At 53.6% G+C, this 25,826-nt stretch overlaps 1 protein-coding gene across 2 annotated transcripts; it reads left to right on the plus strand.

Moving 5' to 3' along the window:
• Positions 1 to 22,076, plus strand: DPY19L3 (dpy-19 like C-mannosyltransferase 3). Of its 2 annotated transcripts, none has more exons than XM_014449368.2 (19): positions 1 to 127; positions 1,131 to 1,283; positions 1,677 to 1,813; positions 7,158 to 7,248; positions 9,084 to 9,205; positions 9,727 to 9,872; positions 10,920 to 11,043; positions 11,897 to 12,031; positions 13,277 to 13,408; positions 13,889 to 13,990; positions 14,856 to 14,929; positions 15,114 to 15,272; positions 15,982 to 16,095; positions 16,408 to 16,519; positions 18,239 to 18,295; positions 18,954 to 19,036; positions 19,443 to 19,575; positions 19,693 to 19,851; positions 20,766 to 22,076. In XM_014449368.2, exons 2-19 carry the CDS (start codon positions 1,163 to 1,165, stop codon positions 20,964 to 20,966), a joined length of 2,202 nt encoding a protein of 733 aa, XP_014304854.1. In that variant the 5' UTR covers positions 1 to 127; positions 1,131 to 1,162; the 3' UTR covers positions 20,967 to 22,076. The 2 variants fall into 2 exon arrangements, with proteins under 2 accessions (XP_014304854.1, XP_023603877.1); XM_023748109.1 differs by lacking the exon at positions 1 to 127 and adding an exon at positions 216 to 296.
• The last annotated feature ends 3,750 nt before the right edge of the window (positions 22,077 to 25,826 follow it).

A 25,826-nucleotide genomic window follows, 5' to 3' on the forward strand; every position in this document is an offset into this window, starting at 1 on the left:
GCTGACGCCTGAGGCCCCATTTCCTAGCGGCGCGCGCCGCTCCTCCCCTCGGGCATCGCCGCCCCCGCCCTCGGCCTCCCGCCCGCCAGCCCTGCCCGCCCGAGCGGCGCGAGGACGCTGAGCGCAGGTCCGTCCCTCCGCGAGCTTGCGGGCCTCCGCGAACGGGAGCTGGCGGCGCGGCCCACGGCGGGTGTCCCGCTGTCGTGGCGCCCGGGGTGGCTGAGTGGGGCTCCGACAGCCTCCGCGCCGGCAGGAGGGACCTCCGGGCTCGTCCCGCGTGCGCCGGGGGCGCGTGGGTCCGTGTGAACGAAGGAGCGAATGGATGAATGAGCGAATGGATGCGTGAGTGAATGAATGAATGCGTGAGCACGTGAGCGAATGGATGCGTGGACGGAGGACTGAGCGCGTGGATGGACGTGTGAACGAACGAATGAAGGAAGGAGCGAGTGAACGAATGAGTGAAGGAGCGAGTGGATGGACGAAGGAAGGAAGGAGCGAGCGGGCGGGCGGGTGGTCCGGGGGCTCTTGCTCGGGAGCGGGCGGTGCCTCCAGGGCCCCCCCGCCCGAAGCTCCACGCCGGCTCCGCTCCCGCGGGCAGGTCACTAGTGGAGCGTCCACTCGGAGCCCGATGGCAGCGCTCGGGGCGGAAGAGAGGCCTAGGCCGGCACCGACCCCGCACGGACACCCCGCCTGGCCCAGACTCTCCCCGCCGGGCTCGCCGCTGGGCCCCGGGCGGGCGGGCAGCTGCGGGGTCAGTGCAGGGCGAGGTCACCTGGCGGGACGGCGGCCCCGGAAGCCACCAGCGCGGGGCTGCACGGGTCTCCGCGGCCTCCTGCCGGTGCCTCCACACGTGCTGCTCTTGGTTCTCACGTGGGGTTCCGTGTGGGGTTCCATAGGTTCTCGTGCGGGGTTCCATGCGGGGTTCCCTTGGTTCTCGTGCGGGGTTTCGTAGGTACTCGTGTGGGGTTCCGTGCGGGGTTCCATAGGTTCTCGTTCGGGGTTCCGTAGGTTCTCTGCGGGGCTCCGGGAGCCTTGCTGGGGGTGACGGGAAAGTGCCCAGGAAGGTCACCTAAGCCGGAGGGGGCGGGGGGACGGTGCTGGCTGCGGGCCATTCACTCCGCTCCCCACAGGTGCGTCTGCAGGAGCCTGGGACGAGCCATGCATGGGCGCTGTTGACACCATGATGTCCATCAGGCAGAGAAAAGGAGTCCGAGCAGCAGACGCATCGGGGGACAGCGCAGCCCAGCAGGAGGACGGGGCACCGGAACCGAAGCTGCCCTCCGGTGGGTGCCGCATGTGGCCTTCGGTCACTCCCACAAGATACAGCTCCCTGCAGCCTTGCTTGTCCTGACACCCCCACATTTCAGTCTGATGAATAAGTGAGCACACCTGAGGGTCTGAGACAGACTGTGCAATTCTTTATTTTTTTAACATTTTTATTTCAGAGAGGAAGGGAGAGAGAGAAACATCAATGATGAGAGAGAATCACTGATCAGCTGCCTCCTGCACTCCCCCCACTGGAGATGGAGCCCACAACCCAGGCCTGTGCCCTTGACCGGAATCGAACCCGGGACCCTTCAGTCCGCAGGCCGCCGCACTGTCCACTGAGCAAATCAGCCAGGGCGGACTGTGCAGTTCTTTACCGACTTTCTTCTTTATCGGTTTGACTTTTCCAGAAGGTCGTACCAGTGGAAGATTATGGAAGATTCTGTCATTTACAGTCGGCGGAGCCGTCGCCCTCTGTGCTGGACTCCTGACGTCCGTCTACCTGGCCACCTTACATGAGAATGACCTGTGGTTTTCCAACATAAAGGTACGGGGTTCCGTGAGCCCGGCGTGAGATTCCCAGAGAATCCAGTCCCTAAACAGTGTGGCGATGGAGTGAAAAGACTGTGTTTTTTGGTAAAAATAAGATCAGAATGTCTACAGTCCAGGGCGTTTCCTAACTTATTCCAGGGAAGCAGCAGTTACTGGGACCAGCGCTTTTCTTTGTGTTATGGTTTTGTTCCATCCACCAAAAGGGTGGATTACAAACAAATATTTGGTAATACGCAGTTACAATCAGCCCGAGTTTACACGAAACACATCGATGGGTTGCCTCCTGCATGTGCCCCGACCAGGGCCCCGGGCCAGGGCGGAACCTGTAATCGAGGTCCGTGCCCTTGACTGGAATCGAACCTGGGACCCTTCGGTCCGCAGGCTGACGTTCTATCCACTGAGCCGCTGGATCGTGAACTTAGTGCCGGGGGTCACGAGTGACGCTTTCCTTCGTGACATCACGTACAAGAGAGTGCCGTCACGTGTGCTGGGGTGCGGGGTCAGCCATGAAACTCTTCATTGTGTGTGTGTGTGTGTACAGATGAGGTCACAGTTTAAACGTTTCTCTTCTGTTGGGTGGTTTAAAATAGAAAGAAATTCGAAAGGCACTGCTCTGCGCCATGGAGTCTCCGCCCAGTGGTCACAGCGTGTCCACGTCTAACTGGGTGTGCGTGTGGCGGGGACCAGCCATGACTCCGGGGATGGAGCCATAATTCTCTTCACACTCAGGAAGCCTGTGGTGTTTTACACACCGGTTTCCTCTTGTCCCTCTTTTCTCTCTCTTTGTAAGCATTTCTAGTGTTTTTTTTAAAAATATATATTTTTTTATTGATTTCAGAGAGGAAGGAAGAAGGAGAGATAGAAACATCCATGATGAGAGAGAGAATCACTGATCGGCTGCCTCCTGCAGGCCCCACACTAGGGATGGAGCCTGCGACCCGGGCTGTGCCCTGACCGGGAATGAACCGTGACCTCCTGGTTCCTAGGTCGATGTTCAATCACCGAGCCACACCGGCCGGCTCTAGCGTTTTTTAATTTGGCACTGTTTTCAGAACGAGTATATTAAGCAAGGAAACTTACATATTGACAGTGTTTTTGAACCAAATATGCCTTTTTCTTCTTTAACCCAAAGTGTCATGACCTGTGACCTTACCACCGTGGTGTCTCATGACTGGCCGCTTACAAAGGTGAAATTCACCTTCGAGGGCCAGGAACTTCTCATCTGTGAGAACATTCAGAAGAAACAACGTGGGGCCTAAAGAGTTCCCATGGAGAGTTTGCCAAAGTACCTTGAGCTTTGGTTCCGAGTTGGAATGACCAATTAATTATCTGACTGAGCTCTGGTAGCTTATGGCACGGCCTGTATCAGTACACCTTTATACACAGTGTGATGATAGCAAAGAAGAATGGTCCTTGCCCTTTAGTGACAATCGCTAGTTTTTCTTGTCAGAAAGAATTCCACTCACCGATCTCTCTTTAAAGCAGAATGTTGATCAACAGGTTCCCTAGAATTAAGCAGTTTAATGTTTACTGGTTAGCACAGTATTTTGAATAAAGACTCACATACCCCTGTGTGGGCACACAGCGAAGGCGGGTGCTGGTAACTGAAGAGCGAGGAGGGTGTAGACGAGGTCCCATACCTTCGCTTTCACCTGTCAGGTCACCAGTCGGTCAGCAGGTGTCTGTGGAATGAAGGAAGGAATTCTCGGAGGAAGAAGAGGCCGTCAGACGCCCGTCCAGTGCGGGGCTGGGTTAGCGATCCGGGCGAAAGGCCCTGCGTTCCCTCAGGCCGATGCCGGCCTGCCCTCGAAGTCGTTTTCTTAAAGTGCATTCTTCCTTCTCGTTGAAAAATAAACCCCTTGACAACAAGGGCTGAATTCTTGCACCTTTCTGTCTCCCCAGCAATCAAAATCCAGTGATAAGGAGTAGGTCCCCCCTTGGCTCAACGCACTCGAGACCCTCGATTCTTTTAGTCGTTTTTCCTCACGCTAGCATTTCCCACTGTCCCTCATTTATTTGCTGTCACAGAATTTGAATATCTTCCCACTGAACACTCTTACAAAGCAAGGAGTCTTTAGAAGCAGTAGGGTTAGTGCACAGCGTGGCAGCCACAGTGAGACCAGGGCTGGTCACCTCGGGGTCAGCCCGGGGGGAGGGCAGTCACTTCGACAGGCTTCCGATCGCCTCAGAGCTTGGCAACTCTCAGGCCGCAGCTCCAGTCACCCCGAGGGCGCGAGTCCTGCATTCTGACGGGTGGGCGTGGACTTGCCAGACTGTTCCCCGTGTATGTGCCGGGAACATGTTTGCTGAGGGCTCGCTTCCCAGCGCCGGACGGGGAACAGCTGTCTTCCTGTGAGCTGCTGTTCGCTGGTGAGATGATTGTCGACCTAATTCGGAAACAGATTTCGGTTCTAAGGTTAATCTTCCCGTGGCTTCCCCACCACCTGCAGCCTCGTCATTTGGGGGGCAGTTTTTATAAGCAGAAGCGATTCACGTGAGATTTTAAAGGACCGAGTGAGATGTTCCCTTTGCACACTTGGTGTCGTTTGTCTAAAAGGACTTGTTACCCTGTGTGCCGCCAAGGAGGCGGATGGCTCATTCTGGGCGGTCACTTTTTTTTTCCTTTTAGTGCTTCTGTTAAATTACTGTGTCCACGACTGCAGAAGGTTTGAGCTGTACAGTTCCTTAAAAACACACTTCCTTTGTCTCTCCACTTCTTTCTGTCATTATCTTTAGAGAAGATGTTCGCATCTCTCGGCATCGCTTTCCCGGTGGAACCCACGCAAGTAAAACGGGAGGTATTTGCTCGTTGTGCATTCTTTAGAGGCAGCGCTATTGCTGTGCGTCGTCCGTGGCACAACCCACCGCCCGGCGAAGTATAAATTGCTGTGGAACTGGGAAAGGGTTTGAATGGGGGAAGCAGATGTCGTCTTAGCAGGAAGCAGATGTAAAACTTGCCAATGTCTGTCTGATAAAGTATAGCATTTGGTTCCCCACAGCTGGTGCCAAGATCACCAATTCATCATGTTTGAAGGCGTTTTTCCTAATGACGACCCTCTGTTCCTCACACGTTCCGGGTGGATTAAGGAGGGGGGAGGGCGCAAAAGCTTTCTCCCGTGAGTACTTCGAGGCCTTTCTTTCCCCGTCTCGATGAAATCAGTCTTTCCTCTCGGCCGGCGTGGCTCAGTGGTTGAGCATGGGCCTGTGAACCAGGAGGTCACGGTTCGATTCCCGGCCAGGGCACAGGCCCGGGTTGTGAACTCTGTCCACTGTGTGGGGCAGGCAAGAGGATCAATACAGCTCTCTCATCATTGATGTTTCTATCCCCCTCTTCCTCTGCCTTCCTCTCTGAAATCAATAAAAACACATTTTTTAAAAAGTCATTTCCTCTCGGAAACCGTGTGGGGGAAGAAGCCCCCACAAGAGAGTGACTGATGGGGCTCTGCAGGCTGATTTGGGGCGTCAGTGTGACGTCAGCATGCGCCCTGGAAGGCGGCCGGAGAGAAGAGGAGTGTCATTAAGCTGAGTGTGGCTGTTTTGTATGGAAGGAAGCTAATGTCGACTCAGTTAACGTCCATGCCCAGCCTCTGGGGGTCCTTGACCCAGTGGGAGTCTGAACATTGGAGAGGGGAGCGATGCCAGTTTACTTCACTGTCATCAAAAGCAACAGCCGCCGTCGCCGAGGTCGGAGCGGCTGCCTCCCTGCTGAGGAAGGCACACTGCAGAGCCGCAGGAGAGCTCAGGAGCCGTCATTTCACACTGTCCTTCCCGAGAAGCAGATGTGCTGATGAGATGAAACGTCAGAACCTGACTGGGCCTTCCTTTTTTTAGTTTTAATGTTTTTATTGATTTTTAGAGGGAGGAAGGATAGAGAGATAGAAACAGCGATGAGAGAGAAAGCACACCTATTGGCTGCCTCCTGCACGCCCCACACTGGGAATCGAGCCCACAACCTGGGTGATGACCTGGTTCGTGGGTCATCGCTCAACCACTGAGCCACACCGGCCGGGCTGGGCCTTCTTTTTAATATTTTATTTTTCCAGAATAAGTTTTTTTTCCACGAAAGGAAGCTCATTTCCAATTTGCTACCCTACCCCTCCTCCCATTTTTTAAAAGAGTTAACAATGATAGAACATAATAGTTTGGTTTTCAAGGTCAATAATTAGATGTCTATACTCTTACATAATTGAATATTTCTTCAATTCGCTATTCATGAATTGATTTATAACACCTTTTTTTAAGAAGAAAAATATTTAAAGAAATACTTAAAAGGTAGAAGTAAATAATTTCCAGGTATGACGATAAATAGCATGAGTGGCTCCTTTAATGAAATATTTATTAGTATTTGAAAAATAGTTGGCGGTACGGGAACTACAGAGGTGGTAGAAGAGGGTTATCGGCGAGGAAGCCGGATGTGTGGTGTTTGCCGTCTCCCCGGGGGAGCCGGGGTTGTGGGGTGTGGACCCGCGGTAACAGGAGACGTAGGTCTTAGGGCCTGGTTTCGAACGCTGTGTAAAGGAATCTGGAATGACACAGATTATAACCATTGGTTCACGCAGAATGCTTCACATGTACACACATGAAATACAGGATCGAAGCGTAGTCGTGGGATTATTCCCGAAGTCTTCCTATCCTCAGTACCAGTTTCCTGCATATTTTATGTTAATGTCTTAAATTTTATAAAAGCATGTTACAACCCAATTGACTAATAGCTATTGCTTTAAATTCCGTTCCTCTAAAAATGGACTGTGTATTAAAGCCCTTTAAATATCTTGTATCCATTTTCCTACATGAACACTTTCCATTTGTCAAAGTAAAATTCACATGTAAAAGGTCTGTCGCATTCACTACGACGTCCTTATACTCTTAAAATAAAAGGAAAACTATTCATCTCATTTAATATTGTCTAACGCAAGTGTCTAACGCAATTACAGTTCTTTTCGTTTGGGGGATTTTTTTTGCTGTTTCGGTTTTGTTTCTCATTAATATTACGTAAGAATGGTGGTGGGGGGTTGTTTATTTGTTTTAATTTGTGTGAAATACAAGAAAAACGTTGCCTCTGAAACATCAACTAAATGGGACTAGTCTCTGCTTTTAAAAATGCTTTATTATAAGAAATTTTACACCCCCATAGAAGTAGAGAGAATCGTATAATAAACCCTAAATACACACCCAGCCTCAGCCATTACCAGCCGTCCGTTGCCGAGATTTCTTAAGACTCTGTCTCCAGAGTTGGTTTCCCTTCTAAGTTGTAGTTCTGTGTCCTGTCTCGATAGTGACAACAGAGACGTAACCAGGCTAGGTCGTGTGAACCCAAATGAAAATCGCCTTCGTTTCAGGAGGTGGAGCGGGAGATCTCGTTCCGGACGGAGTGCGGGCTGTACTACTCCTACTACAAGCAGATGCTGCAGGCGCCCAGCCTCGCGCACGGTAAGGCGCCCACGCCGTGCGGTTCCCACGTGCTCCCCTGTGTCGGCCAGAAAACACGTCGGCACGGAAGCCCGAGACATGCTCCATGGAACGTGTATTGTTTTTCTTCGACCCTTTGTCGTTTTACTGGTTAAATGACAGGAAACGTTCTGCTCTAGAAGCTAATACCTTATGTATCCCTCCTTCCCTCGCCTCTGTGAGCCGCCCCTCCCATAATTCATGTTTGTGATTTCTCGGCCTCGCAGCTGACTTTTCTCGCTATCCCCTGGGAAGAGGTCTTTGCAGGTGATGGCTGTGGTCTGGATGGAGGGATTTCGATAAACCAAGCAAAATGACAGCCGTCCCAGTGCCCCATGCGTTCCTTTATTTCTGCAGTGGCCATTTCCCCCATTTCCACTGTTTCTAAGTGCTCACAGCCCACACGCTTCACCTTGGCTCCAGCGAAGGGAAGCCGGAGGGTCCCCCCGTCTTGTGTGCTGATGCGAGTCACCCGGCACAGCTGTCCTGTCTCGGACTCGGGTTCAGATGTGTTTTTGGCGAGAATTCTCCAGGGGTGATGTTTTGTGCTTCCCTGTCACAATGAGAGGCGTGCGATTTTGCTTATCTTCCTTTTTGTGCCATAAAAGTTAGTCCGTTCCTGTGTGGAAAGGCAGTTTTACCCATAAAAAGGTTAATTACCCCTCAGCCAACATGTAACGGTGTAGCAGCTGTTTGAGGCTGCATCGCCTGTACCTGTTACTTCAGTAGAGTTGCAGAGTGACACTGCCTCTGCCCTCCCTCCCGGATCTGCCAGCTAGAGCTCTGCTATCTAAACCCTTTTTCTCATCAGCTGATCGGTGGCCTCGAGGCACAGTCGGTACAGGAAAGGCAGGCTGAGGTGAGCGCGAGTCAGGGCGCTGCTGGCCAGGGCTCAGCAGTGGGCATTCACGTGGGTGTCTACCTGCTTCTGGGTGGGGTTTCGTGGGGAGCAGAGCAGCTCCCTCGCTGTGACCTGTTGAAAGTCAGCCCTGGACACAAGGGTTTGTCCTTCCCGCCCCTGCAGGACACATGGGGGGGGGGGAGCATGTCCCGCCTCCAGTGGGTGACCCTGCCTCCTGTCTGATGACCCGGGCTCAGGCCACGGGCTGGGACTGGAAAGAGGGTGGAGTTTGGGAGTCGGGGGGCACGTGGCCCCAGGCCAGACACCACTCCTCCTGCAAAAGAAAAGAAAAAGACAGTGTCTTTAAACAGAAACATCATCACTCAGTCCCCACAACAGAGAGGCATCTAGCCCAGCATAAGTCCATAGTGAGGTGAGAAGCTGCCGGGAAGGTGACTGCCACCTTTTTACGTGTCGCTGGACCCGGCTCTCCCGGCGCTTGTCCCGGTGGTTCTTCCAGAGCATTTCAAGCAGATGCCGAGGCGGCGAGTCCTGCAGCGGCTCTGCCTCCCGGGGTTTAAACGTCCCTGAGAGCAGACGGAGCCACGCGTGGCAGGCGTTGGCCACGTCTCTGCCTGTTTCTTCTAATCTGTAGGCTTCTTCCCATCTTTCCTTGTAATTGTTTGTGGAAAACGCTGAGTCATCTGTCGGAGAGTGTCCCACTTTCTGGGTTTTGTTGGAGCCCCCGGCGCCTGCCTTACCGTGTTTCTGTGGTCTGAGCGGCCCATCAGGTGGTGGTGGGTCTGGCGCTGGCTGGGTCCAGGTTCTGGTTCGGTCGGGATGCTTCCCGGAGGGTGTCGTCCGTTCCACAGCAGGCACGTTCTCTGGCTCTTGCAAAGACTCTATGAGTAGTTTTGAATAAATGAATTATTTAAATTGTAATTCTTTTTCTTGGTTTTTCAAATATCAACCTTAGGTTTTCGTGGCTTAATGTACGATAACAAAACAGAATCTATGCGGACCATTAACCTCCTTCAGCGAATGAACATTTACCAGGAGGTCTTCCTCAGTGTTTTATACCGAGTTCTGCCCATACAGGTATGTTGAGGTGTTGTGTGGCGTTGAGTTAAGAGCAGGTGGACGTCAGAATCTGCCATTTCAGGTTGAAGTTTGACATGTTATTCTGATCTTCAACCGGCTTGGTGGAAAAGCAGCAGTACCCTAATCATCTTCATAAATACTGTGACGTTTGCTTTTTATTCCTGTCTTATAAGCTGTGTGGTACGTGTGATGCTTCCCGGCTTACGATGTGTGTGCAGTCTAGAAGCGATACACGTTTTCAGGTGGACACGTGATCGCTCCTCACTTATCTTTGAAATAAAAGACATTGGAAAGTTACCAAATCACAATGACCTCTTCTCACTTGAGCAGGATAAACAGGACAAAACCAGGCGTGCCCTCGTCTGACGAGGGAAGCCCCCCGGAGGCTCTCTGGGGGATGTGGCCTGTGGAGTGGGACCAGCTCCAGGCTTCTGGATGAAGTCCTACTGTGTGTCGTTTGAGTGGCAGGGAGAAGGGCAGGGCTTCCCTCACGAGTAGTCTCATCGTCCCTTTTGCAGAAGTACCTGGAGCCCGTTTACTTCTACATCTACACCCTGTTCGGGCTGCAGGCAGTCTACGTGGCGGCTCTGTACGCCACCAGCTGGCTCCTGAGCGGCACGTGGCTGGCGGGGCTCTTGGCGGCTTTCTGGTACGTCACCAACAGGTGAGTCGGAGCCGCTGTCGCCTCCTCCCTTTACACAGGGCAAAGGGCAGTCGCTGGCTTCCCAGCTCAGAGGAAGCTGCTCTGCAGCCCTGTCAGTCAGGGAGCCTCTGCCAGCGCTCGGAAAAACTGCTTGACCTGCAGTCGTAACACCAATACTGAGGAGGAAACTTACAAACTCGGACACAGGGTCTGACATTGATTCTATGTCAGAATCCCAAACAAACTGCTTTCTCCTGTAACCTTACTGAGGGATTACTGCAGGCCGAGCACTGTGCAAAATGCTTTCCGAGTATTCCCTTACGAGCCTTACGGAGGAGAGACTGTTCTTACCCCACCCTAGGGATGCGGACATTGAAGCTTAAGGGCTAACTTACAGTGATAGGTGAGTCTGTGTACCTGTGAGAATAAGTACATGTCATGGCGTGTGCATATCTGAATCAGTACACACGCTGCGAAGTCTTGGTCAGAATTCTAACAAGGGTGCGGCCACTGTGCCAGGCTGCCTCTTAGCATTCTGATCTAGCCTGTTATTCCTGCTAAGAGTGAATGGAAGTCAAATGTGTTTGTTTCAAGAGTAAATCAAAGATATTTATTGAAAGCCTACAATGTGTAGAGACAGTTCTTGGAACCAGTGGACAAAGATGACGCCTGACCTCTACCTGCCCTCTAGGGGTCACGTTCTAGGGAAGCAAGGGGCTCGGAAAAATGGTCAGCGGTGACACGTTCAGGACGTGTACAGCGTGAAGAGCACAGGGGAGCGTGCATGGGGAGTGGAGGCAGTGGGGCAGTCACAGGAACACGCATGTGTCCGCCCAGGCCCCCTGGCTGGCTGCCACGTGTGGACGGGCACCTGGACGTCCTCCCTGCCGAGTTTACTTTTCGGGGCTGGTGGGGGAGGACAGATGGTTACTGAGAACCAGTCACCAGAGCCTGGTGCCCTTCGTGTGACGTAGCCGTCGTGTAGGACAGTGGAGGCGGCCACGGCACGGGCGGCCACGGCATGGGCGGCCACGGCACGGGTGAGGACTGTGCTCCCTGTGTGTGCAGGACAGACACCACCCGGGTGGAGTTCACCATCCCGCTGCGGGAGAACTGGGCGCTGCCCTTCTTTGCGGTCCAGGTCGCGGCCATCACGTATTTCCTGAGGCCAAACCTGCGGCCTGTGTCCGAGGTGAGTCCCAGAATCCTTCCTGTTTCTAATCTCCAATGTCATCCAAGCTCAGGAGTGGTGACGGCGGGTGCCCCAGAGCCCGTGCGGAGCCCTTGGTTCATGACCAGTTTTTGAGTTAAAGGAAGCCTTCTGAGTTTGAAATGTGCTCTACAGCAGGGCTGGTGTGGCTCAGTGGTTGAGCGTCAACCCATGAACCAGGAGGGCTCAGTGGTTGAGCGTCAACCCATGAACCAGGAGGTCACGGTTCGATTCCCAGTTGGGGGCATGCAGGAGGCAGCCGGTCAATGATTCACTCTCATCATTGATGTTTCTCTCCCTCTCCCTTCCTCTCGAAATCAATAAAAATATATACTTTTTAAATATACTTTTTACATCAGGGGTCCTCAAACTTTTTAAACAGGGGGCCAGTTCACTGTCCCTCAGACCGTTGGAGGGCTGGACTATAGTTTAAAAAAAAACTATGAACAAATTCCTATGCACACTGCACATATCTTATTTTGAAGTAAAAAACCAAAACGGGAACAAATACAATATTTGTATTTGCATGTGGCCCGCGGGCTGTAGTTTGAGGACCCCTGTTTTACATAATCCGGTCTTAAGTAGTTGCAGCAAACCCACAATTTCTGCAAAACGGTGGGAACCCATAAGCCACTGCTCTTGCGATGCCCCTTGGTGTGTGGTCACCTCTGTGCTGGTGTGGGGTCCGCGCAGCGTGTGGTCGCCTCCAGCGCTCGGGTTGTCAGAGCCACGGTCTCTGTTCTCTGTTTGCTCACAGAGGCCCTGCTGCTCTCGAACCCGCCCGCGAGGCTCTTGATCCCTCACGACGGGCGTGACAGAGGTTTTCTCTCCACAGCGGCTGAGCCTGCTCGCCATCTTCACGTCGACGTTTGTCTTTAGTCTGACCTGGCAGTTTAATCAGTTCACGATGCTGGTGCAGGCGCTGGGGCTGTTCGCACTGGACTCCCTGGGCATGCTGCCGGCCGCCAAGGTGAGCACGCGGCGGGGACGGGAGGCGGCGCTGGTGCTGTGCTGTCGCAGGTGCGCATGTGTGTCACCCACGGAAATGTGCTGTTTGAGCTGGTGGTTAACAGCCTCGTGTGACCATCTTAACCCGTGTTCTGCTTATTGTACGTTAAATGGCGGATTTATTTGGAGCACAAATATCTAGATCGGTTGTCCTTTATAGAGAAGATTTAAATTTCAATTTATAAGACAGCTCTCAAAATGTGTGGCTGTGCACCGTCTCCCCAAGGAAATCAGTGGGTCTGTAGCGACTTTCCTGTGGTCCCTTATAACATCCTCACGGCGACATCAACCAGCCTCGGGGGTGAGCCCGCTGAGGCCACACGGACTTCCCTCTGAAATGAGGAACTTCAGCCCTGTTTGTTCCTCGTGTGCTGCAGGCCTGACTTTTAAATGCTGACGAGGGTCTGTTTCCTTTGAGGTCGGAGCACAAAACAAGGGGGAAATGTGACTTCCTGCTGAATAAGAATCTTCATAAACCGGTGTGAACCTGCGGTGGCCTAATTGAAAGAAAAGAGAAAAAGTATCAGCTCTTCATTTTATTTATTTTTTGAGGCATTTTTGCGTGGCTCCACCTGGGCTGAGCTCTGCTTCTTTGACTTTTCATCCTGTCAGTGTCACTGGCCAGAGCTGCTCATGTGCACTTATTTCCCTGCGCCGGTCGCCTCAGATGGCACCGGTGCCCGTCCCCCCGGCCCTGAGGCCGGTGCACGGCCCTGTCTTACCACCAGCCGGTCCCCACACCAAGGCCGAAGGCCGGCCGAGGTGCTCACCCGCAGTCCCAGTCCCTGGGGAAGTAGGCACGCGCGCGCACACACACACACACACACACACACATACACACACACGTAAAAGGAAGCAATGGACGACGTGGTCCTAAATGGGAAGTTGGGAAGTAGTGGGAGATGGTGAACTGCTGATGGTCAGCTGTCAACAGTAACTTAAAGGAATTTAGGAGAAGCTGAAGGCTACAGATGCGTTTCCAGGATGCGGTTAAAGCATCGTTTCTTCCTCTGCTTCATAGTATCCAGTTTGTTGCCTCTTTACTGTTACAGAATTCCAAACGTGTGTGGTTAAAGTAAGCAGATGTGTGTGACCTCGTTTCTTCTGTAGCCTGTACTCCAGTGGGTGTTCTCTGCGTGTGTGTAACTGGAGACGGGGCGCTGGTCTCCTGATGACCTACCTCCTCCCCTCCACTCTCCCTCCGCAGGCGACCTGGCTGTACTCCATCCAGCTCACAGCTCTGCTCCTGGTCTGTGCCCTGCAGTTTTTCAATTCCATGATTCTTGGATCTTTGCTGATCAGTTTTAACCTCTCAGTATTAATTGCAAGAAAACTTCAGGTAGGAATTCTTTTTCTTTTTTTCTTTTTTTCTTTTCTTTTTTGTCTATAAATTTTTTAGTTCGAGGGACCTTTCATGCAGCGTTCAAAGGAAAACTGATGACCAAATTCCCCCTGAAAAGTGGGAAGGGCACCATTGGGTTTTTGGAAATCCGTGGTTAGCATTGATGAGAGCTGCCACGGACAAACCGCCACAGCTGTGGTTAGAACAGGCTGTTCGCTGACTCAAAAACATTCGTTCTCATTCCTGCTTTCAACCTTAATTATAAGTAAATGTCACTCCTACTTGAACTCTTTAGATGCTATTATATCTGATTATCTGTAAAGTTATCTGAGATTATAAGAAAACTAGTAGGTTATGTTTTCCACATATTTTCCCCATATGTTGCATGACCCAATGTTTTAAATGCTTATGTAATCTGAAGTGTTTATGAAGTTATATTAAAATTAAGAATTAAACCTCAACTCTTTTAATTTCTAGAAAAATCTGAAAACTGGAAACTTCCTTAGTAGGCTTGGGAAACTATTGTTACATTTACTTGTGGTTTTATGTTTGACGCTTTTTCTCAACAACATGATTAAGGTAGGTTAATAAAATGGCATATTTAATTTAGCATTTCTAAAGAGTTACCAGTTTTACTTTAAACAGGCTCAGTTTGGGGGGGATATTGTTTTATATTTATTAAGTTGATTGGGGTGACATTGGTCAACATGAGCTTATAGGTTTCAGGTGTGGGTTTCTATGTTACAAGATCTGAACAGGCTTAGTTTTAACTTGTTTCAGTAACAGGATAATTTTCTTGATTTTAGTTCTTGCTTTCTATTCACTCTAACATGTTCTACCTTGAACTCCTTTTGAGTTACTAAACTTTTTAGAAACTCAACTTTAAAAGCCTTAAACAAGTATTTCTCTCAATTTAAAAAATTCTATTTGTGGCCATTGGAGGTTGCAGATTATCGGGTTATTGGTTTTCTGATCTAAAAGATTATACTCAGCCCTAGCCAGTTTGGCTCAGTGGATAGAACATCGGCCTGTGGTTCCAGGTTCGATTCCGGCCAAGGGCACATGTCTGGGCTGTGGGCTCCATCCCCGGTAGGGGACATGCAGGAGGCAGCCAATCAATGATTCCCTCTCATCATTGATGTTTCTATCTCTCCCTCTTCCTTCCCCTCTGATACCAATAAAGAAATATATTTTTAAAAAAATAAAATAAAAGATCATATTCACTGGGCTTCTAAAGCCAAAGAAGCCCACCTTTTATCTACTTTACATATTAAACTTACACATAAGATTCCGTCTGACACAGTGATTCTGCCATGAAAGGAAGGGACAGCCTCGGGTCCCTGCTTGGGAGTCTTGGGCCTGAGGATGTGGTGGTGTGTGGCCACCGCTGGTTCTGCACGGCACACGGGGCACTGACGCAGTTTCCGGCTTCTCCCTCCCACAGAAAACGCTGAACCTGAGGTCAGATGAGCACATATTTAAATTTCTGAAGGCCAAGTTTGGATTTGGAGCAACAAGGTACGCCTTCATTTAGTCTTTTTTTTTTCTTTAAACAATAAGATGTATGTTTGCTTTTTATATTAAATCAGCAAGGACTTTAAAAGTTATCATTGTGCCTTCAACTGCTGATTTCAGACTCATTTGGGGGGAAATGGAAGTTTCCTGACACTGGGTTTGACCCTAGGTCTCCGTTTGTCCCCAGAGACTTCGACGCGAACCTGTACCTGTGTGAGGAAGCGTTCGGCCTGCTGCCCTGGGACACCTTCGGGCGGCTCTCGGACACCCTGCTGCTCCACGCCTACGTGCTCGTCCTGGGCGTCACGGCGACCATGGCGCTGGCTGCCGCCCTCCATCGCCTCAGGTGCGCAGGCTGCAGACCCCGCGCTGGGCCGTGAGGCTCGGTGTCTCGGTGTCGCAGGAAGCAGCAGACAACAGGGCGGTGCTTTTCGGCCTCACGGCCCCAAGGCGGGTGGGGGGCTTTATTGACGGAAAGATGACTTAGAAAGTCGTGGGCAAGGCTGGGTCCTGACTCGCGGAAACCACCGGAGAAGCAGGTGCCGTGAACGGTGTTAGACGCGTGAGGCGCGTGGGTAAACGTGGGTGCATCGCTCCAGTGGGCGCAGCTGGTAGAGCCATCGGCTGGAAGTGCCCCGGGCACTGTTGTCGGTTCAGCAGGAACTGAAGCCCAAGTTCACGGCACGTCTTTACTTTTTCTTATTTGTAAAAACTTAAAAAATACTGGTAACTCGTAAAACAGCTTCAAGATCTTAGTTTCCGCATTTCAAAAGGATTTCTTTTTGTTTGCTATTCTCTTATAATTTAAGGACTGAAGTACTTTCTTCCCTTAAAATTAAATTCGTTACATTGTAGTTTTTCTGCTTATTAATGCGTTCATATTGTGACACTTTTAGCCTCATAAACAAATTAAAATGACCAGTGGCAATTCATTTTGTCTTAGGGAAGTAATACATTTCTAAATACATGAAAGGGTGAGTGTATTGTCTCTAGAAAAGAGTTGACGAAGTTAGAATCCTGTGTCCAGCTCTCATGTGTCTGTGCTGTTTGTCCAGCGACTCTCCCACCCAGGGTCACGCGGGAAGGTGCGCGGTCAGCCTGGGGCCGGACACCGCCTACAACTTAACCCACACCGTCGCGTTCGGAGCCTTGGCGCTGAGCACAATGAGGTATTCTCGTCTCATCTCCGACTTATCCTCTTATCCGGCCGCTCTTCACCTGGCCTCAGATAGCAGCGTCATGGGAAGCTGTCGTTGTCTTCCTTAGTGGCCGAGGTTCCCACAGAACCTCCTTGTCTGCCGTCTCCTCCGAGGACAAAACCGCAGTCACAGCGGTTTTCCCGGATCAGAGTATCGCAGGGTTGATCCTGCGTCAGCCCTCGGGCCGGGAGGTTATTGCTCCCTGGCCGGCGTTTCTGCGCAGTCGGGTAGGATCTGACCGCACGGCTGTCTGGGGCTGACCTCTGCCCGCTGTCCCCGCAGAATGAAGTACCTGTGGACGCCGCACGTGTGCGTGTTTGCAGCTTCTGGCCTGTGCAGCCCTGAAGTGTGGGGGTCGCTTCTGAAGGTCGCCCGCCTTTACACCCCAGCAAGGGTCAGTGCACGCCTCCGCCCCTCCATGTCACGGCTTCTCGTGTCTCCTCCTGCCAGCTCTGTTATGTAGGAGTTGCCCAGACAGCCGCCTGGTAAAATGGATACTAAATGTGAAGCTGAAAGTAGAGAACAGATACATTATGATTTTATAAGGATTTTTTTAAATTTTATTTTGTAATCATTTCTTTCTTTCCCAGCCATCAATTAGATATGCTCATTCTACAGAATTTAGAAATCCTGAAAAGCACAAAAAGAAAACTTAAAAATCGCCAATAACCCTACTGTCCAGAGCTGTCACTAATCCTATCTAATAATAGAGAAACATGGTAATTAACCGTAAGTTCACTACCCTTCCCATTGGCTAATCAGCGAGATATGCAAATTAACTGCCAACAAAGATGGCCAGCAGCCACGCAGCTGAAGCGAACAGGAGGCTTGCTTGCTCCAGTGATGGAGGAAGCCAAGGTTCCCCGCCTGCCGCTGCCGGCCTCTGAGCTGCACTCTAAAAAACAATGTTGCAATTATAGAAGCTAAACAAACCCCAGAAACCTGCTTTCAGCCAGCCGGGCCTCAGAGCTGGAGTTGCAACAGTGTTTCAATTATAGAAACCAAACAAACCCAGATACCTGCTTTCAGCAGCCGAGTTCTCAGAGCTGGAGCCAAGCCTCAGAGCTAAAGATGGCTCTCAGTTCCAGTGACAGCCATAGAAGGTAAATAAATCCCAGAATTAAAAAAAAAGAAAAAAAGGAGAGGTTGGGAGCTTCAGTCACCCGCCAGCCTGAAAACGGCCCTCAGCCCCTCACCCAGACTGGCCAGGCACCCCAGTGGGGACCCCCACCCTGAAGGGGGTGTGACCAGCTGCAAACAGCCATCATCCCCTCATCCAGGCTGGCCAGGCACCCAAGCGGGACCCCTACCCTGATCCGGGACACTCTTCAGAGCAAACCAGTTATCCCACACCCGTGCACCAGGCCTCTATCCTATATAGTAACAGGGTAATATGCAAACTGACCCTAACAGCAGAAAGACTGGGAATGACTGGTCACTATGACACACACTGACCACCAGGGGGCAGACACTCAATGCAGGAGCTGACCCCTGGTGGTCAGGGTGCTCTCACATGGGAGGAGCTCTGCTCAGCCACAAGCCAGGCTGATGGCTGCCAGTACAGCAGTGGTGGTGGGAGCCTCTCCTGCCTCCTCAGCAGCGCTAAGGATGTCCGACTGCAGTTTAGGCCTGCTCCCCGCTGGCAAGTGGACATCCCCCGAGGGCTGCCGGGCTGCCAGAGGAATGTCTGATTGCCATCTTAGGCCCAGTCCCCCGGGGAGCAGGCCTCAGCCAGCAGATGGTCATCCCCCAAGGGGTCCCAGACTGCAACAGGGCACAGGCCGGGCTGAGGGGGCCCCCTCTCCCCTGAGTGCACAAATTTTTGTGCACCGGGTCTCTAGTGTAACTATAATGTGCCACCTGACGGCGGTGGGCAATGGGCAGTGGTGACCAGCCTCCAGGCTCTGCATGTCCTGCCCTCTGGCCTCACTAGGGGGCAGCGTGGGCAGCGACCCCGACCCTGACCATGGCTCGGTGGCTTTGCATGTTGGACACCCCATTAAATGCTCCCTTACGTTGTGTTTCTGTCATTCTTTTTTAAGTCATATGTTTACAAAGCAAAACTGTGAGCCAAACGTGTCCCAAACACTTGTCACTAACACTGTCTCCACAGGTGTGTGTGGTGCGGCACGCAGTCCCCCTGCTGACGCTGCTCTGTCTGGGCTGCAAGGTAGGACGGCGGTGCCTCCTGGCGCTCACCTGGGCAGGATGGGCGCGTGGCTGGGTGGGCTGCCGGCAGAGTGCCCACGGGTTAGGACTCTCTCCCTGGCCTCGGGGAGCTGGCTTTGGTAGGAGGACTGGTCTGTTTCCAGATCGTCAAGTAAACACTACCAGCTCAATCCTTCTGATCAGTTTTGGTTTCGACTTACTGTTCAGATGGTGCGAATCCTGCACATAGAGATGTTTCCAGACCAGTTTTGAGGTGAATGAAGTACGAGCTTTGCTCCCCCGGGACCTGCTCTCTACGGAGTGTGGTGCCCTCACCGCATGTGTCATACAAGCTCCCGTCCCCGCGAGGACGGCGGGCACCCGCAGGCAGGGCAGCCCAGGCCGCAATGCCCGCCATGCAGGTTCGGAGGAAATGGTCCCTGTTCGCAGTGGACTCGCTTAGGGAATGGGCGTTCGTCATGTCGACGACACGGACGCTTTGTCACCTCGATGGTTAGAGGCTGGGACTGTCGCCTGGCGGTGGCCCAGCCCAGCAGCGAGCAGTTCCCAGTCAGCTCCTGCCCTGCAGCCCCCAGCTCAGCAGCCCCTGCTCTTCCGTCTCCGCCGCAGCGCCCGCTGGGGGTGAGGGTGACTGTTGTTTGTTTTGCTTTTCACTGCAGTTCTGGCCGGGAGTGATGGACGAGCTGTCGGAGTTGAGGGAATTCTACGACCCCGACACCGTGGAGCTGATGCACTGGATTAAGTAAGGGGCCCTTCCCGCCACTCGGGCGTCACCTGGCCGGGGTCAGCCCCGCCTCTCACGGGGATCCCGCCGCCGTCTGCTCCCTTAGAAAGCTCCTGGCGTTAAGTGAGTGAGGGCCTTTGCTGGGAAGTGAGTGACGGGCGGGTCCCCACTCGGTGCAGGGCGCCTGCTGGCACCAGCTCGGGCCCTGCTGGGCGCTGGGCTGCGGTCCCGGCATCCGTGGGAGTAAATGCTCAGCCCCCGGGGATGGGTCACGGCTCCTCTCAGTGCAGGTCCCAGCCCCGGTCACACCCCGAGGATGCCGACTCGGCTCCTCTGCAGAGCGTGGGGGTTGACGATTCAGGTGGACCCCCACCCGTCACCTGACCTGGGAGACCGCGCTGGGGCTGAGACACTCACCTTTCAGCTCCAACACCCCGCGGACGGCCGTGTTCGCGGGCAGCATGCAGCTGCTGGCCGGGGTCAAGCTGTGCACGGGCAGGACGCTCACCAACCACCCGCACTACGAGGACAGCGGCCTGCGGGCGCGCACCCGGGCGGTGAGGGCCCTGCGTGGGACCTGGGAAGGGCCCGGGGACTAGGTGGGAGCGTGTCCAGGGCTCAGGCCCCGCCCCGTGGAGGTGAGGCCCCGCCCGCTCATCGGTCACCGCCCGCAGGTGTACCAGGTCTATGCACGGAGGCCCCCCGAGGAGGTGCACGCGCTGCTGCGCGCCCTGGGCACCGACTTCGTGATCCTGGAGGACAGCATCTGCTTCGAGCGCAGGCACCGGCGCGGCTGCCGCCTGCGGGACCTGCTGGACGTGGCCAACGGACACGTGAGCGCGGGCGGGTGGGCTCCAGGCTCTCAGAGGGGCCAGGCCCGGAGCCGGCATGGTCTCCAGGCGTCTCCACACGGGGCACCGGCCTGCAGCTGGCTGGTCAGGAGCCTCTGCCCACGGGTCACGTGGAAGGTTTTGCTGTTAAAACCAAAACCAAAACCTCGGCCTTTCTGAAGCTCGAGCATCAGTGGGCTGGTCCCTCGTGGCTGTGGCGGCCGCTCCGTCTCCCTGCTCTCCCGGACCCCATGTCCCTGCTCTCCTGGGCCCACGTGCACTCCAGGCAGACGCCACTGTACAAGGTTCCAGACGCAGAGAGCTAAGAGCTAGTCTCTTAGAGAAGTTCAGGCGCCCAGCACAGATCCTGCACTGTGGCCACCAGCTGAGCTTGGCCCAGAGCCCTGCCCGCCCCCCACGGACCCGTGTGTGACTCTCCATTCACCACCCGCTCCCGCTCCCGCACCCTAAAGGCCTCAGGGGAGCCGGGGGGAGGACTGGAAGCTCGGATTCTTGCCCAAGCAGAGTGCCTCCTCACCACCTTGAGTGCAGGGCGGCCGGCCCCGGGCTGTGTGCGTTCTGCTCTGTGTAGTGTTTCACGCGGCCACCGAGTGAGCTGAGGTTTGCTGGGTCCTAGCGAGTCCTCCTGGTCGCGTTTGTGAGAGAAACAGCGTGTCCCCCTCAGACAAGATCGAGCTCCGTCCCAGCTTTGCCGTTGGGGCGCCCTGTGCCCCCCGCCTCCTCGGCCTCGGCTCTCCCCCGGGGCTGGGACGCCGTGTGACCTCAAGCAGCCACTGCCGTCGGAACCACGTCCCTTACCTTCACTGAAGAAACCCAGCTCCTGTCCCTGCCACGTTGTTTCTTATAAGTTTGATTTATTTTTTACCAATTTATACTTGGTTTTGTTTTGGCTTCAGATGATGGACGGCCCGGGAGAGAACGAGGCGGGTTTGCAGCCTGCAGGCCACCCCCGCTTCTGCGAGGAGATCCGGAGGGGCCTACCGGCCTACGCGGCGCTCTTCACCCGCGTGTTTCAGAACAAGACCTTCCACGTCTACCGGCTCCAGAAGCACGTGGCCGGGCCTCCCGCTCCGTCTCCGTCAGGACAGGCTCGATAGCTAGCGTTTCTTGGTGATGCAGCTGGAACCTCGGCGCTGTGGTCGCAGCAGGCTCTGCGCTCGGCGATGTTCACACCGCCGTCCCCGCCGCTGGAGTCTCCTCTACCAGCCTCTCCGTCGCCTCGTCTCTGTCCTTCTCTGGGGTGTTCTCCGGCCTAAATGGTCTCAGCTTCCCAGGAGGGACGTAGGCTTCCGTGGCCGGGAACCCGCACGTGTCCATCGGTGGCCTGAACCACCACGCGTCCTGTGGGAAATCCACAGCCCGTCCAGGGTTCGAAACCCTCTGAACTTTCAGGTGACCTCCGGCCGAGGCGGCTGAGTGCATCGAGGGTGCGTGACGACGTTAGGTAACACTGTCTCACTAGTGAAGGCCAACCAGTGGCTTTTCAAAGGCTCCTTGTTGTCCTGTTTCACCTACAAGTTTTATAATATTTTCAGATGACCATGCTTTTAATATTTCCAGAACAATCATGTTAGGTCCTTGTAACCAGAACGTCTTGCTGTGCTCCGTCTGACATGTATCGTGTAACACGTGTCGTGTCCTGTGGGTGCATGTGTGTGCGTGGGCGCATACGTGTGCGTGTGTGAGTGCGGGACACAGGGACGTTTCAGGATCCACATTGTAAGTCTTGAAGGGGCGGGAATGTGTATGTGGCCGCGTGAGTGTCCCTGTCCAGTGTTATCATTTTACAACCTACTGACACCACGGACCTATCCTGCAAGAAAGATAACTTCTGATTTCTTACTTGTTTAAATTGACTGGGTTTGCACAATTTTATAAACGCTTTGTTTTTAGCCTTTGTATTTTTACAGCCTAGAGCCTTGCAGCCTGAATATTTTCTAAATATTGTCTCTTACCTGCGTCACTGATGCAGTATTTCTGGCCGAGGGCCTTTCCTGCCAAGTCGGACTGGTCTCCAGTGTCACTGTGAGGGGCCGGGGGCGGGTCACTTCCTCCCTCCACGCACCCAAGTGCCTCGACATCCCGCTCACCCCTGTGCACGAGGGCTCTGCGTCTGCTCGCGAGGTTTCATAATTAACTTCTAATCACGGGCATGAAGCTGTTGGTGAAAGCATTCTGTACGCTTCATTAAACCAGGATGGCCGATGCAGTTCACGTCCTCCTGTTGTTGCCGTTGGGAGGGATTCCCACGGCCCCTGCGGTTACAGTGAAGTCAGTCTCCACAGGCACCGCCGTGTGTGTCACGCGTCCCGTGATTTTATGCTCGTCCACTCCTCTCTAAGCAGCTTCTAGAGCAGTGGTTCTCAACCTTCCTAATGCCGCGACCCTTTAACACAGTTCCTCATGTTGTGGTGACCCCCAATTTCATTGTTACAAATTGAACATAATTAAAGCATAGTGATTCATCACAAAAACAATATGTAATTATATATGTGTTTTCCGATGGTCTTAGGCGACCCCTGTGAAGGGGTCATTCGACCCCCAAAGGGGTCGCGACCCACAGGTTGAGAACTGCTGTTCTAGAGGAATGTCACGCTGCCTCGCTGGACTCCAGGCTGCTCAGCTCTTACCAAAACCTGTTGAAATAAAACTGGACGGTAGCTGGGCTTCTCAGACCGTGCGACTGGCACCCCTGATCCCGCCTCTCCTGTGCCCCCGAGGGGAGCCCTCTGCGGGGGATGATGGGTGATAACATCGGTGAGAGCTGCAGGCACGAGCACACGCAGAGCACAGCCTGATGGGCTGTGGGCTCATTTTTTTTTTAATATATGTTGATTGATTTCAGAGAAAGGGGGAGAGAGAGAGATCAGAGATGAGAGAGGCTCATGGACCGGCTGCCTCCTGCACGCCCCTCACTGGGGCTCGAGCCCACAACCCGGCCTGTGCCCTGACTGGGAATCAGACTGACCTTCTGGTTCATAGGTCGATGCTCAACCCCTGAGCCACCCGGCTGCGGGTTCCATTCCAAACCCTCTTTCTCAGATATGTTTCCGTTCATCTCGGATGTCCCTGCGCGTTAATTGCAGCCTTTCTTTTGTATTTGGAGTCTTGGGAGCATGTGCTCGGGTTTCAGGCCTGTCCTCGCGGTGTGTGTGGCCTTGGGGGTCTCTTCATAGGCTGGTGCTGTTCTTGCCGCACAGGCGGGTTCAGGCTTCAGAGAAAAACATGAGTGCCCACACCCTGCAGACAGAGTCCCCCGCGCGCACGCATGTGCGCACACGCACACACACACACACACACACACACACACACGACACTTCCCTTCCCAGTGACCAGGTCCCGCCGAGATGTAAATAATGCTCTCTGTGCTGCTCTCCCCGGCCTGAGCCCCGCCACACAGCTCTGGGGGCAGCTCGGATGTGATGGCCTCAGGTGGTGGCTGTTCAGGGACAGGATGACACTCATCTGCTTCAGAGCAGCAGCCGGGGCCTCTGGTGCAGGAAGTGCTCTCACCCATTTAGTGACTCACCAGCTCCCTCCGCTCCCTCCTCCCGGAAGCTCTGTGCTCCTGAGTCCACAGTTCCCCTGAACCCGGAAAATGGGGTAAAACCAACAGTTGCTTCTGCAAAAATCAACAGGGATGATTTGATCTGATAAAGGCTGACTTGCTCATAAAAACTGCTTTACAATCGGGTGTGGCTGGAATAATCAGATATTGGGAACACAGAATTCAAGGAACTGTCTGAGCTCCGATTGCGTCATAGACTTAAGTACTTGTTCCCCTTTTAAACATCTAGGCTGGCCAGGCAGTACTAGGCTGCACCCGCCGTTGGTGGCAGGGTTTATGCTCGAAGGGCGCTCCAGGCAGGACCCCGAGCAGGGGTCGCAGACGAAGCACAGTGTGTGTTCAGGGTCAGGGCCCCGGCCGGGACCCTCACTTCCCAAACGCCACCCAGGTCCCGGGGGCTGGGGGGCTCCGTGAGGACTGAAAGGTTCCAGTCACTTCTGCAGAGTTTAAAACGGGGCGTCACACAGGTGGGGCGTCATCCAGGCCGGCTGCTGTCTCCTTGACAACCGTGTCCTTGACCTCTGACCTCCACCAGGGTGAGTGGGTGACGGACAAGCGCCGACAGGACGGGGCGGAGGAGCTATTCCGTCTGAGCTGCAGCGACGAGCTCATCTGTGGCCAGAACCTACTTGAAGGGACGTAATCCCCCATTTTTTACACCTTGGGGTTCGTAGGAAGGTGTTGAAATGTTCTCAGTTCATGCGTCCTGGTCACTGTGGTCACAGACTCTTCCTGTATGACAGGCAGTTTTCTGGCCTAGAAGAGGGTGCTGGGCCGTCGGGGGGAAGCGCTCCCGGGAGGGGCCGGCTGGCGTGGCAACCGGTGTCCTGTGTGTCTTCACGTCCTGTGGGCGAGAGCTCACCGGGCGCTTCTATAACTGACTTTATGGAGATTCCACACGAAATAAAGCTCTTTCCTTCCGACAAGGCGTGTCCCTCTGAAGTCAGAGCCCAAGGAGCCGCTTGCTCGTCTGTCCACCGGTGCCTCGCGGGCGTGCGAGCCGGTCCCTGAAGAGGGCGCGCGCTGTGTGTCTGGGCCCTGGGCCGGCTCCCGCTTCCTGGGCAGGTCCTGGGCCCTCAGCATTCGGGGAGGGGGGGCTGCACACATTCGGTCTCAGCGTGCAGGTGACGCATGCTGTTCAGAGACGATGTGGGAACTGCACGCGGAAATGCTTGGGAAGACCGCACCCCTCCCCTCAGAGGACACGCAGTGGCCCGGTGGTCTGTGCTGACCCTGCGCGCAGCTGGCCACACGCGCTAGCTGCCGGGAGCCCTCTGCGTGCGTAGGAGGGTCTGCAGACGGGCAGAGGTCCATTCACAGGCAGCTGACAGGCCGATCCTGCGAGGTCGGCAGCGTCTTTTATCTGATTTCCTGTCCCACACGCAGTCTCCAGGTGGCAGTCGATGAGTTTAAGCCTCTGCCTCCTGGGAGCAGTTGCCGACTTGGCGTCATCCTGTTGTGACTCCGTCAAACCTGTCAACAGTGTGCGAGTCTGCTTTCCGTAACGTCAGCTCCTAAGTCCCTTCATCCGAGTCCAGCTTCAATGCCCTGAGACGCCTGAAGGAACCCAAAGACCGAAAGATGGGGTTTGCCAGGGAGCTGGGAGGAGCCCAGCCGTCGTCTTGTGCAAATAGATGATACAGTTCAAACTAGTTTGGCCTGGCCGGTGTGGCTCAATGGTTGCAGTTGACGCATGAAACAAGATGTCACCTGTTTGATTCCCGGTCGGGGCACATGCCTGGATTGTGGGCTCAATCCCCAGTAGGGGGCGTGCAGGAGGCAGCCGATCGATGTTTCTCATCAGTGTTTTAACTTCACTCTGTTTTCACCCCAAAGTGAATATGATTTACAAAAGGGTGATTTTGCTTTGCAAAGGAGTGAATTTAATTTGCAAAAGGGTGAGTTTTTAAGTGGAAAGCCTGTATCTTTCCATCCCTCTCCCTTCCTCTCTGTCTAAAAATCAATAAAAACATATTTTTTTAAAACGCTTGAACTAGTTTGGGATTTTTCATAATGAAAAAGAAAAGAAAACCAACAAAGAAAATGAGGAAATTGGGGAGTTTAGGAGATAAGTAGAAAGGGTAAATGCATTCCCCCAAAAAGCTGGTTTTTCAAGGCTGCTTCCTTTTCAAAGACAAATGATAGAAACACCGGATAAACCTAAGAAAAATATACAAGATCCGGGAATGTGAAAAAGACAAGCCCAGAGTCAGGATCAGCAAAGGAATGACGTGAAGCAACGTGTACAATTCCATGGCAACGGAAACCACCAGGATGAGTCTGACAGGCTCCCAGTGTGTTGCCCGCAATGCCCGTGGCGCCCACCTGGGGGCGCTCGGGCTCGCGCCGATCTGCGGCTTCCACCTCGAAGGTCCTTTGTCCATTGGCC

The sequence above is a fragment of the Myotis lucifugus genome, unplaced genomic scaffold, assembly GCF_000147115.1.
Source record: "Myotis lucifugus unplaced genomic scaffold, Myoluc2.0 scaffold_1153, whole genome shotgun sequence".
In the NCBI taxonomy this organism is placed as follows: Eukaryota; Metazoa; Chordata; class Mammalia; order Chiroptera; family Vespertilionidae; genus Myotis; species Myotis lucifugus.